The sequence below is a fragment of the Plutella xylostella genome, chromosome 23 (assembly GCF_932276165.1).
Source record: "Plutella xylostella chromosome 23, ilPluXylo3.1, whole genome shotgun sequence".
Taxonomy (NCBI): domain Eukaryota; kingdom Metazoa; phylum Arthropoda; class Insecta; order Lepidoptera; family Plutellidae; genus Plutella; species Plutella xylostella.
The window spans coordinates 11410124-11423770 of NC_064003.1; the positions used below are offsets into that span (position 1 = coordinate 11410124).

A 13647-nucleotide genomic window follows, 5' to 3' on the forward strand; every position below is an offset into this window, starting at 1 on the left:
AGATTAAATAAAAGGTTTTAGCGGGCAGTATTTAATAGTTAAAACAAACGAAATATGTTCAGTTTTCATCTGTCAATTGCATACATCGTCAGTTTGTTTCGCGATGGTTGCCGGTAGCGCTGTTGTTGTGTGGGAGGCAACAGTCGTAACTTTTCATTAACTATCAAAACTGACAATCGGCGTGTAGAACCGCCGATGCTGTTATCGACGTTTCATTTCGGACGGAAAATGTACAGTTATTTTCTCAGTTTCTGACCAGTTAAAGCTAAAAGGTAAAACACAAAATAAGAATAATACCAATTTGTACCTACCTACGATCGATTTGAAAAAAAAACAGTATTCTTATTTGATTTTAACCAATAACGGATACCTACCTACCTACTAAGTTTTGACAATTTTTGTCATTATTTATTTCATATCCAGAAATATAAATCACACGTACCTACCATGATCTTACAAAGAACTTCACTTTTGTACTCAAACACAAGCATAAACAGAGAATTTCATAGCCAACAAGATTCTAATAAAACTACCGTCTAATATGTGAACCTAACGTTAACGTAACGTTTGAAATTTGTGAATCCCCGCAGTAATTTCTTTGAAAGTCCCGGCGCGGGCTCCTTAAACAATGTATAAGACGTGATTTATAGTACAGAGGGGAAATGTATGTTTCAGGCGAACCTGTTTCAGGGCTCTGCATTTTTCAGTGGGATAAGCGTTCAACAGGATAGTTTGGAAAAATCATCTTGTGAATGGGGGGGGGATGCTTTGAGTGAGAAATAGTTGCAATGGCAAGGGTAGGCGTTGACTTATATTTTATGCATCGAAAATAGAAAAAGTAATCTTATTCGGTATATTGAAATTCCTCGATGCGCCATTTTAGTGAACACAAGATTAATTTTATTAATTTAAATTTAAGTTATAAGAACTCAAGATTACTTTTATAAATAAGAATTGAACTAAGAGTACTGAATCCTACTATGTATTATAGCGCCAGTACACACACACACACACACACACTCTACACTGACTCACATAGACAATTCGCTAAGTAAATCGCGTGTGATGGGAATATCAAATGTGTTTGAAGCTCGGAGGCGAAAGGTAACGTATAAACTGGATTAACATGGGCTCTTGTAAAGAGAAATTGGATTGTTGAAAAATTAAAGCGTGCATGGAGTTTATACAGTGTATTCTGAAAATCCTGAACACATTCTTAGTCAGTTTATAATACCTACATAGGCCTCCTTCAAGAGTGGAATGATACCACGATTTTTTTTCGTTCCAATCATGAGTGCCATGAGAAATAGCAAAAGATTGTACCTAGTTATATCCTAATTAATAAATAGGAGAAATCGAATAAGAATTGATAAACCGCTACCTTGAAACTCAAAGACCCTTGCATAATCCAATAGGGAGCCAGGAATGTGTGTCCGACGTCAGACAGTCTCAACACTGGGGGATTGAGTTAGCCCGAGACCCAGGCAATGACAGTAGTAAGAGCAGTCATCGGTCTCAGACTCTCTGTGGATTGAGCTTTGTCTCCTGAATGAAAGATTTGCTGGAAATATGGAGGTAACTCTAAGGTACAAAATTATTGATATCATTAAATTTAATTAATAAAAATAAATCTCATTAGAAAATCTGTAGGCATTATAAGTTCCCAATATACAGTGATAGCGGTGATACTTGGTAACACCCTAAATAATTAGCATGCTTATTTAGTAAAACTTGCAACTTCCACCGTACTTGCCCACTTATTTATTATTATCACTGATGTTCTAGTAGGTACTGGTCGTTTCCTAGTCGTGGATAGTGAATGCTGGAAATATTAATTTCAGACCTTATAGATAAAACACCTTTTCCAGTATCTGAGTTATCTAGAAACGAACGTTGCAAAAGTATTTTCCCATAATTATACGGCTGACGGGAAAAATAACGCTCTTTTAGTTTTTTTTTCTATTACACTAATGAAGCAGCAAAGAACTCACCTCACAGCCGCGGCTGCGATGGAATGGAGAATTTGTTTACATAATATACATTACCCAGATACATTATATATTGCCAGGAATCCATTTGTGTGAAGTTTATTTTATGTAAAGAAAACCTCACCAATATTTCCGATAATTTGAAAGAGCCGCGGCTGGGCGATTCCCAGAATTTCCCAAGAGATTTGACTTTGAAATTACGTGAACATATCGAATGTTGCATTAGTAAGTACGAGTAAAGTAATAACCAAATTATATTTCGGCTCTACCTACAATATACCTACGCATTATATCTAATAATTCCAAGAGAAAGCCAATAAATGCGATGCGAAGAGCGTGAAAAATACCGGTCATATCCATACACATATTAATAAAGCTCGTTATGATTAAATTTGTGTGTTGCTGGGTCTTAGTGCCTGCAGTATCTCTATTGTCTGGTAGTTTGCGCTGACGAAAAATTTTGCGTATACTTACTTAAAAAATAGCGTCTCTAGTGGTCACAAATGGCGATCCTCCGTAACAATAAACGGCAACATTAGTTTAAAATTGATAATTTGCACTCCAAGTTTGTTTTTGTAAGGTAAGGACACTTCTTATTACTTACTTATAACTGCCTTGTACATGATACTGGAGAAAATGATAATGCAGAAATGAAATTAATAATTTTGCTTTTAAAGTTATCAAAAAATATCTAAAACTTAAAGTGATTTTTAAAGACCCAGGAGTATAAAAAGTTTCACGGTTGTCAGGTTTCCTGAAAAATGGCGGCAAGGAATTAAAGTGGCCAGACCACGGGGCGTTTTCATTCAGTTTTTCTCATATAAGAAGACAGGGGAATAGAGTGAGATGAATTGGAGTGAGTGAAAAAGCAGCAATTTGTCACACTTACTGCCGGCTGAGGCTCGCCCCGAGCTTGCAGCTGGAATAGATAGAATTAAGTGCTATAAGTGTGAGAATCTTACCTTCTAAGGGTTCGAGCACATTATGTCGGACTCAGCGTGCCGTGCCGGGTCGCATCGCAAATGTCACTGCAATACATTTTATATGACCGACATAATTTATAATGGGTTTGAACCTTAAGTGGAATGTCTGACTTATATGAACGGACATTGGTGCACTGTAAGTCAGTGTCGTCAATGTAGAGACTACAATGATGTCGATTCTGAAGGCGGAAATTCTAATTTTAACGCTGTCAAAACCTTAATTTCTTTATTCAAAATTCGACTCTATGAGTATTCTCGTAAATGTCATTTTTTGCAAGCAAAATTTATAGTTTGACAGCGTTAAAATTAGAATTACCGCCTTCAGAATAGCTACCAATGTGTAGATATACTAGACTAGGGAACTATATCACTTGTCATTTTTATGTGTTATATATTTTAAAAAGTTGCATAAGTAGGTCAAAGTGATGCCAACTGTGGCTAGCATAATCTAAAATTTTAATGATGGCAAATATTTCCTAGGAGGACCTTTTTATAAATAAACGGTTACATACATTAAGAATTGATATAGGAAAATCTTCAAACAAAGATAAAAATAAACTTAGCTCAGACAGTCAGACATGCTTACGTTTTGTTTTCGAATTGCCGTATAAATTTTCCGTTCCATGTTGGTATGTATTCGGAATAAATGTCAATAGCAAGATCTCAATTTACAACTCATTAGGGATGTTTTAGTTCACGTAAACGAACAGACGAAGACAACATGATAAAGCTTCAGCTTTCGCATGTGGCAATGAAACGAGATCCGAAATGCTCTTTTACAGCTAATAGGAGTAATATAAAACCATACATTAAAAAAGAAAACACTGAATTAATTAAAAAAAAGCTAAGTACAACATTATTTCAGTTCCGTAGCTAACTAGCAAAAACTATAACAAATGTTAATAATAATGTAATAATTAGTAAAAAATAAATAAATAAGTACATTATTATTGTTGTCATTAATAAAATAGAAAGCATAATGAGGAACGGAACAGAACCTTCACACTTTAGCACGGGCCTGCCTAGTGAAGTGTGCAGACAACTTACTGCGATCTTATGATCCTACAAAATTGTACCTTCATTGTGTAATAAATTCACTTGCTTGCAAATTTTAAATAAATAAATAAATAAAATTTCAATCAGCCATTCGGAATCACCGAAGTGACCCCGCTACACTCGCACGTAGAAGACTCCGTGTTGGGTCTATAAGTAGGTACATAATAAAATTATAACCTGACTGCGTATTTCATGGCCCACCGTCCATGTTTACTTCCCAAGACAAGATTACAGGAATGCTTTATTTCTTTTATTTTGTCTCGTAAGTTGTAACATAAGCCAAAACAAACAATCTTGTTTTTTGATATATCAATTGCCTACTTAATTTATTAGATCATCATCAGTACTTACTTCAGATGGCAACTGGGAATTAGGTGTGCAATTATTATTAAATAGGTTTGTAGTACTGTATTATAAACTCATAACCGACATAAATTAATTAATAATAGCCGGATTTTAATATCCTATGTTTTTTTCACCTTCTTAATTTTATAGAAGCTTTGTAATAATTTAAATGGTTCAGTATCATTAATATTAAACGAAATTCCATCAGACCTAAGCTTATTATTGAAAAACTGGTCCACTGGAATGATTTCTTAAATGTGATCTTATATCATGTTCAAAATGTTCTCAACTATTTGGAGCAGAGATGACGTGAAAACTTCACCTGGTGATCTCTCCTAGCATCAATATCAAGATATAACTTGTCTAATCTCAGAAAGTTTAATTCGATGAACAGTAATAAAATAATACTTACTAATAATTATAATAATTAGACATGCATTTTTCATCACTGATCCTTGACAGTAGTAATTAGCTTACTTGCGTAGTAACCAATCTAGTAACAGCTGTGTTTTATTAACTAGGTTGACTATAAAATGTGTAAAAAAAGTAGTAAAACTATAAAATTAAGTAATTATATAAAGAAGGTGCATTATCATTTGAAGTGACTGCTCATTCATACAGTCATGTTGCAGACGTATCGCCTGGTGCAGCTGTTGGGGTATCTGTTCCTAGTGCTAGGCCCCGTGGCACACCCGCCGGAGTGGCCCAGGAATGCTTATGTACAAGGTAAATTGACTCTTCCTGTATGATTTTATTTTACCTACTGTGTTTTCCCCTAATTCTAAATAAACATATAGTTTTATTAATGTGAAAAACCAAAAAAAATATCACAGTGGTTATTTTTATGGTTTCAGATTTACAATATTGTTGTTAAAGTTCTTAATCTTTCAATTTAGTATTTACCTACGGCTTTGTAGATTTTTGTATATTTATTTACAGTCATGTAATCTAAATTTATCGTCATGAGTTAATGAAATACACACTTTTCATAAAGACCATTATATTTTACGTCAGCTATTAGGTATAATATGATTGCTTCACAAAAAACAATCATTTTGTTTAAAATTTTCAGATGGTGACAGTTTTGACTTCATAGTGGTGGGTGCTGGTTCAGCGGGCGCGGTGCTGGCGAGCAGACTGAGTGAAGTGGGCGAGTGGCGCGTGCTGCTGCTGGAGGCCGGCGGGGACCCGCCTATAGAGAGTGTGGTGAGGATACTGACCAAATAGTGACAAAATATGCGTCTATGCATCTTCATGCTCTCTCTTCACGTTCTTACAATAGACGATGCTCTCGAACCACACCCTCGATCACGAGTTCTGTCAACTCAAGTCGCTAGCGTAATTCGATAGCAATTTTTATAACATTTTGATCGACGGCCCTGTCAGTAACGTTGGAAACTAATAAAACGTATACAAATTCCAGTGATTCTGCTATCGACTTAAGTCGACAACACTGTTGATCGCACTGCAGTAGTAACTCTATCATGTCTTTAACATCAATCATACCTAATATACCCCCATGTGCCTGCAGGTGCCGGGTCTGCTGGGCTCGCTGGTGCACAGCGAGTTCGACTGGGACTACTACTCTCTGGACGACGGCTACTCGGCGCAGGCGCAGCGCACGCCGGGCCGCGTGCCGCTCACCCGGGGGAGGATGCTCGGCGGATCCTCCAGCATCAATGCTATGCTTTATGTCAGGTAATATCCTTCTTCCTTCTATCTTCTATCTTCTACTATTATTATACAGGGTGTTGCAACAAGAGTATTCTACGCCGAGGGGTTGAGTAAGGAGGTCATTCTGAATATCTTTTGTACTACGAGTTTTAAAAATTCGAGTTTAAAAAAAAACATTACCATCCTTCTTCGGCAGTCGGGTAAAAAACGGCTTAGTACATCGTTTTTGCAACACCCTGTAGAAAATGTTTATTTATAATCTTGAGCTGTTTCTTTTTTAAGTGCGGTAGGTATTATAATAAAAACATGCGTTTGGCCTATTTCAGAGGGAACCCAGAAGACTACAACAGCTGGGCAAGAATGGGTTTCGACGGATGGGACTGGAGCTCTGTATTCCCATATTTCTTGAAAAACGAACAATTTCAAGTGGAAGAATTACTGAAAGATCCAGTTTACGGACCCTACCACAATGCTGATGGACCCGTCAAAGTCACCGTCCAAGACACAATTGACCCGAATGTAGCAAACAAACTAGAAATTATAGCTGATTCTTTCCAAGAGATTGGTATCAATAAAATTATAGATTATAACGGACCGGAACAATTCGGAGTCTCTTAGAAAGAAAGAAAGAAAGAAAGAAAATACATTTATTTCACACACACACGGAAACAACACAAAAAATAAATAATAAAACAAATAATAAAAAAAAGCCAAAGGAAAATGAGCAAGGGTGTTGCTTCCCGGTGCAGAAACGGGTTCTAGCTCAGCTTGGTGCTATGATAAACCATAGCGCTGGTTTTCAGCTAGAACCCTGGGTGAAGTCACGGACTGACTTGACATAAAATATTATTCAAAAAAGTAAACAAATAAGAACTATAGTTATAGATTATGAGATATGATTATCTTACAGCTACTTCAGTCACTCCAAACCACCTGGAGTGAGATCGAGCACAGCGCAGTCGTACTTAGTACCAGCTCGGGAAAGAGAGAACTTGCACGTTCTGAAATATGCTTATGCAACCAAGATTGTCATCGACAAAGACAATGTAGCGAGAGGAGTAGAAGTGCAACTCCCTGATCATACAAAGTTAAACTTGTATGCCCATAAAGAGGTCATCGTGTCTGCTGGAAGTCTAAATAACCCAAAATTACTTATAGCTTCAGGAATTGGTACACATGAAGATGTAGAAAGACTGAATGTTGAACTGGTATCAGATTTACCTGTAGGTTACAACTTACAAGATCACTTTTGGCTTCCAACTTTTTTCACTGGAGCTCACAGCTCATTACTGAACGTTGATGATGGTTTACCAAAAACTACTCTAGATTATTACCCAGAACCTCGGTTAAATGGATTCTTTTCTATTCATAACTTCGACAAACCTGATATACAATTCGAGGCATTCTATTTCAACCAATCTTCAGCGTTGCAGCCAATGCTCAATGCTTCTTTGAATTACAATGATGAAGTTATACGATCAATAAGTGATCCTAATGCAGATAACGAAGTTGTTTTGGTCAGTATTATACTACTCCACCCGAAGTCCAGAGGACGAGTCATTGTACACAGTGCAGACAAAGACGTAGATCCAGAATTCTACTTAGGATACCTCTCTAACAGAGAAGATTTAGTACTCGTTCGTGAAGGTATTAAACGGATATTAGGGGCACAGACTAAATATTTCAGGCACGTAGACTCCAAATTTGTCAAGGTAGATTTGCCATATTGTGATCATTATGAGTTCCTGAGTGATCCGTACCTGGAGTGTTACATCCGGTACCTGGGCCGGACGGTGTGGCACCAGGCCAGCACGTGCGCCATGGGTCAAGTGGTGGACAAAGACCTGAGGGTGTTCGGCGTGGCTCGGCTGAGGGTGGTAGACGCGAGTGTGATGCCGACACTCACCAGCGGGAACACTAACGTACCAACCATGATGATTGGCGAAAGAGCTTCGGATTTAATTAAAAAAGATTATTTAAAGTTTCATGATATTTAAATGTTTTAATAAATGTCGTGTTGAATTAAAGAATATTCCACTGACGCCACAAGACACTTACTTGACCTCGCAGCAGCGGTCCCGCCAAATAGTAATTATGTGTACAGTTATTTTAATAAAATGAGACTTAAAAAATGTTTATACTTGTTTTTTATGTTTTTCTTCAAAATGGATACCTACTGTCATTTCAGTCATGTTAAATATATAATAATGTATTTTATACAACATTCTATAAGTTATCCCAGGATAAGTCTGCATAAGATATAAACTGATCACACTGAAAAATACAAAGATTAATGATGAAAGACATTTTTTCATTGTGACCATTTTTACCTTATACATATTATAGTCCTAAGTGTGAGTAACAATGTATCTTAATACTAGGTTAGGCTAAATACAAACACAATTATCTATTTATGGTATTTACTGATCCTACCCTGTTCCAATTAAGTACTCGGACCCAGGTCATGGTCAAAATGGTCACAGTAATTTTTTTTCGGACTGAATTAGTTTCCGTTTATTCTATCATGAACTATCATATTTATTTATTTTTATTAACTATTGAAGTAATATCAATCTATCTGATTTAAATTTCTCTGCACCACAATAGAGTAGAGAGTAGGTACATTCATCGGACAGGTGGTGGGTGAGGAAGGCTGGGGCAGCGTGTCTCCTTGGCCAATGTTCAGCTGTGAATACAAGCTGAGCAAGGAGTTGTAGTAGTTGAGATTAGAGTAGAGTGTATAATAATTATACTTTGTAAAAGATAAATATATGCTATATTCTTGAAAAAAACATGAAAGTTATCTATTTATGTAAAAACTGTAATAAGAATGACGACCGACTGGCGTAGTGGTTAGGACGACCGAATGGCGTAGTGATTAGTGACCCTGACTACTGCGCCGATGGTCCCGGGTTAGATTCCCGGCTGGGGCAGATATTTGTTTAAACACAGATATTTGTTCTCGGGTCTTGGATGTGCCCGTAAAATGGCAATAGGCCCGCCCCTATTACATTGGGACTAACATAACACTCTGGCGAAAAGTGGGTGCAGCAATGCACCTCTGCCTACCCCGCAAGGGAGTACATTAGTACAAGGCGTGAGTGCGTGTTTTTTTTTTTTTTTTGTAATAAGAATGAATGATGACAAAACTTTTTGTGTCATTCTGTATTATTGAGAATTACACACTCATGTCTACCAACAAAATAAAAATATTTCAGCCATGTTGGCCCTCAACTAACAGAACATAACTATAGATATAAAATGCATATGATCACATACTGTGGCACGACATCATAACAACAGCCGAGTATCGACTATCTTCACCGGAGCAGTCCCGCTTCACTGGGCATGTGTGTTACCTTGTGCTAATGAAGCCACGATCTTGAATATCCTTCACGTAAAAACTCAACACAATTATCATTATTTTTATAACTATCAAGTGATTATAAACATGGTTCCGCAGTGTAGTTTGCATGTTACTTTCGTAATAGTTTTTATTGTTTTATAATTTATCACTTTTATCAATTTTAGTTATGCATTTCCTATCGCAATCGATTTATACCGTAATTACTTTATTATTTATGAATATTTAAATTAATTACCTAAACTTAACCTCGTAATTTTTACATTTCCACGCATCCCCAATTTCAACTAATACTGAATCATTTTGAAACGATTTCCAGTTAATGTTAGGTCTTGGCTCTTCACTGAAATTTCCAGGCCATTGCAGCTGTTAATTTCGTTCCTATTTATCAGACCATCATGATTTCTACTTGTGTTTCTGTTCAATAATTTGGAAATAAGTGTACCCCATTCTTCGGTGTCTTAAAACAACTGTCTCTCCGAATGTGCAAGTCATTCCGGTAGTGTCAGTAATACAGGGTGTTACAAAAGTGTCACTAGCCGCAACAGGGTGGTGTAATCGTGAGCATGTCGCCGAGTGTGCTGACGACGTTCCGTCTGGTGTACGCGGTGGGGTTGTACTACATTGTGTCGGGGCCGGTGGGCCGCGTGCTGGAGTGGCCCCCGGACGCGCGCAGTAGAGTGCACGGTGGGTGGTGTTCTTGACAATTACCTAGTTTGACAGGTTCCTGTGTACCAACTTGTTTGTGTGACCTTCTACATAGAACTACATACCTACACGAAAAATATTTGAGTGTAAAAACTGCGATGAAAATTTAGAAACTAGCTCGCATACCATCTGATTTAATGGAACCCATCGATCAAACTAATACCGTAGGACACGTTAATTGTAACTCTCTATTGTGCATACACATTAAAAAGCTGATTCTTTTGCAGATGGCGACAGTTTTGACTTCATAATAGTGGGCGCGGGGTCAGCTGGCGCTGTCTTGGCGAACAGACTGACGGAAGAGAAAGAGTGGCGTGTTCTACTGTTGGAGGCTGGCGGGGACCCTCCTGAGGCTAGCGTGGTGAGTGAAAATAGGCACCAAACACATAAAATTGATACACATCAATTCTGAAAGCCTCACAATGTATAAAGAATAAGTAACAAAATAATGTTCTTAATAATACTCGTATATGTTTTCAGGTCCCCGGTCTCCTAGGAGACCTAGTTCACAGTCCCTACGACTGGGACTACTATTCCCTGGACGACGGATACTCTGCGCAGGCGCAGCGGACGCCGGGGCGCATCCCGCTCACTCGAGGGAAGATGCTTGGCGGGTCCAGCAGCATCAACTCTATGATCTACGTTAGGTACTGGAAATACTTCTGTGTTTCTGCTATCCTGGTTGACTCATTGAGGCAATTTAATTAAGTATTTTATGATTTCAGGGGTAATCCGGAAGACTACGACGGCTGGGCGAGAATGGGCTTCAAAGGCTGGGACTGGAACACAGTATTTCACTACTTCCTGAAAAGCGAACACCTCCAGGACGATGAAATAATGAATGACCCAATATACTCCAAATACCACAACACTCATGGACCAGTCAAAGTTACAAAACAGCAAAGCATTGATCCTAATGTTTATGATACATGGGACGTCCTACTAGACGCTGTTGATGAAATCGGTATCAAAAGAATACTCGATTACAACGGCCCCACTCAGTTTGGATTCTCCAGATGTTACTTCACTAATTCCAAACCACCAGGTGTGAGATCCAGCACCGCAGAAGCGTACCTAGTACCAGTCAGAAAAAGGAAAAATCTTTTTATACTCAAAAATGCTTACGCTTCGAAAATAATTATCGACGATCACAAAGTTGCAAGGGGCGTGGAAGTGTTCCAAGACAATAAGTTTGTTCAATACTTTGCCAAGAAAGAAGTCATCGTGTCAGCAGGTTCTTTAGATAATCCCAGATTGCTACTGGCATCTGGAATTGGTCCTCGAGAAGATTTACAACGGTTAAACGTTGATGAAGTAGCAGATCTTCCAGTAGGACTGAACCTTGAGGACCACCTCATCGTGCCTGTCGGGTTCACGGGAGCGCCCACAGTTTACAAGGACCGGAAGAACCCTGGCCCGAAAGTTACACTAGACTATCATCCATACCCAAGACTCAATGGCTTCTACTCAGTAAATGACACCACCAAACCTGATTCGCAGATAACTCCGTTCTACTTCAACCAGTCATCTCCAGGAGTCCCCGGGGTCCTCAGAGATTCCTTCAACTACAACGACGAGGTCGTTGCATCTCTCGTGAGAGCTAACCTGGACCACGAGATCTACCTCATGTGCGTCACGCTACTTCACCCCAAATCTCGAGGCCGAGTCTTCACCACCGGCGTCGGTATAAACACGATTCCAGAAATTTACCTCGCTTACCTCTCTGAGCCGGAGGATCTTGTTATAATACGAGAAGCTATCAAAAGGATCTTGCCTTTAACTGAAACTGAGTATTTTAAAAAGGCTGGTTCAGAAGTGGTGAGGCTGGACTTGCCGCAGTGCGAGAAGTATGTGTTCGGTAGCGACGCGTACTGGGAGTGCTACAGCCTGATGATGGCTCGCACCATCTACCACCAGTCGGGCACGTGCGCGATGGGCCGCGTGGTGGACGAGCGGCTACGAGTGTTCGGCGTCCATCGCCTGCGCGTGGTGGACGCGAGTGTCATGCCCGCGTTGCCGAGCGGCAACACCAACGCACCCGTCATGATGATCGGGGAACGGGCATCGGATATGATTAAAGAGGATTATTTGGGTCATCATGGAAAGATGCATTGGATTGTTTAAAATTTTATTTGTTTTATATTTTGATACAGAATATTTATAGGTATTTGAATACTTCGAAGGGTTAAATTCCAATAAATATAATTTCCATATCTCAAATGTTTTTTTATTATTTTTATTTAGGTTTTTTAGTCGATACGTTTTTATAATCAATATAATAAACATACAATATGAATATTACAAAAGTACTTTTTAAAATATGTTGGAAGATATATATTTGTACCTACCACTATTTTTATATCTACATGTAGGTACCTATATAAGTTATTTAAAAATAATATTTAGTTAAATACGTTAGATACCCATCTATGTCATTTGCAAATTCATTCAACGATACAAAATCCTCTATTTCTGATTCGCCGCGACCTTTTTCTAACCTTTAGCAGTCGGACATCGGACAAGCAAAACCTCTCAGATTTGGTTTGCAAAGCGTGATAAGGGGAGGATAAGGGATAAGTTCATTATGCTATAGCTATGTGATGTGGGTACCATTATTGGATTTGAATACTATTGAAACAAAAAATCTCAATCAGATATTCTAAGAGTTAGAAATAAAGTTTTTTGATTGCAAAATTTATGCTTGAATAAAATTAGATAAGTACTTATGCATTTTTTTGGCCTCGTGCTTTATAACACAATAGAATCTTTTAATAAAATTAATTTCAGTACCAAACTATGAATGAAAAAAATACTGGAAAAGCGATTTTTCAATAAGCAACAGAAAGATTTTCTTTATCCATAAATATTTAATTGTATTATTGTTGACGGTTATTCTATTATTACATGAAACATAGTCGCCCAATAATGTAACTTTAGTAGGGTAGTGGCGTAACTGTAGTGCTATTCTGCATCTTACAGTGACGGTGTAGCCTGAACCAGTTCAACATCATTCCCTTAGAGCTGCAGAATAACCCCGGCAATAGACGGAGGAAGCTATTCGCCATCGTCCGAGGCGAGTAGCGGGTCAATGAGATAAAAATTCCAACACGATCCCAACTCACCAGGCACAGGGGGGTCACTCTATATAACGAAAAACTAAGTTTCGGAGCACTGCTGCGCGGGCCACGACTCTATCTCGTTGTACTAAACGTGCCGATTGCACGACAGCTCTCGTTCGTTCGTTTTTCGTCAGTATAGAGTAACCCTCCAGGGCTCGCAGGGCGCGGCGCGGGGTGCGGGGCGCGGTGAGGGGTGCGGGGCGCGGGGGGCGGCAGTGGAAGGGTATGCGCCGGTATCCTCGTCAGACCCGCGGAATTTCACTCACGGTGACTAATTTGATGGTAAAATAGTAAACTTTGTGCGATTATGCTGACTTCATAATGTTTGGTGAAGGAATTGAAGGATGAGGATATGGTTTTCTGGGGCCTCTCCAGAGACAATGGATAGGTGAAAGGATCAGCCAGTTGGG

General features: G+C 38.7%; 2 protein-coding genes across 2 annotated transcripts; both read left to right on the forward strand.

The window, feature by feature from the left end:
• Positions 1-4995: 4995 nt before the first annotated feature.
• LOC119692610 (ecdysone oxidase) lies at positions 4996-6664 on the forward strand. Its single transcript, XM_048629634.1, has 4 exons — positions 4996-5098; positions 5445-5578; positions 5904-6070; positions 6373-6664. Exons 1-4 carry the CDS (start codon positions 4996-4998, stop codon positions 6662-6664), a joined length of 696 nt encoding a protein of 231 aa, XP_048485591.1.
• Positions 6665-10711: 4047 nt separating this feature from the next.
• Positions 10712-12298, forward strand: LOC105380671 (ecdysone oxidase). The gene is made up of 2 exons (XM_048629485.1): positions 10712-10765; positions 10844-12298. Exons 1-2 carry the CDS (start codon positions 10722-10724, stop codon positions 12240-12242), a joined length of 1443 nt encoding a protein of 480 aa, XP_048485442.1. The 5' UTR covers positions 10712-10721; the 3' UTR covers positions 12243-12298.
• Positions 12299-13647: the final 1349 nt, after the last annotated feature.

What these genes read in the sequence shown, in the direction of transcription:
- LOC119692610 (XM_048629634.1), top strand. Translation starts at nt 4,996, where the DNA reads ATGTTGCAGACGTATCGCCTGGTGCAGCTGTTGGGGTATCTGTTCCTA. An exon ending in CAGGAATGCTTATGTACAAG is followed by an intron (nt 5,099 to 5,444) that starts GTAAATTGACTC and finishes TAAAATTTTCAG; the next exon opens with ATGGTGACAGTTTTGACTTC. An exon ending in AATGCTATGCTTTATGTCAG is followed by an intron (nt 6,071 to 6,372) that starts GTAATATCCTTC and finishes GGCCTATTTCAG; the next exon opens with AGGGAACCCAGAAGACTACA.
- LOC105380671 (XM_048629485.1), top strand. Translation starts at nt 10,722, where the DNA reads ATGCTTGGCGGGTCCAGCAGCATCAACTCTATGATCTACGTTAG. An exon ending in AACTCTATGATCTACGTTAG is followed by an intron (nt 10,766 to 10,843) that starts GTACTGGAAATA and finishes TTATGATTTCAG; the next exon opens with GGGTAATCCGGAAGACTACG.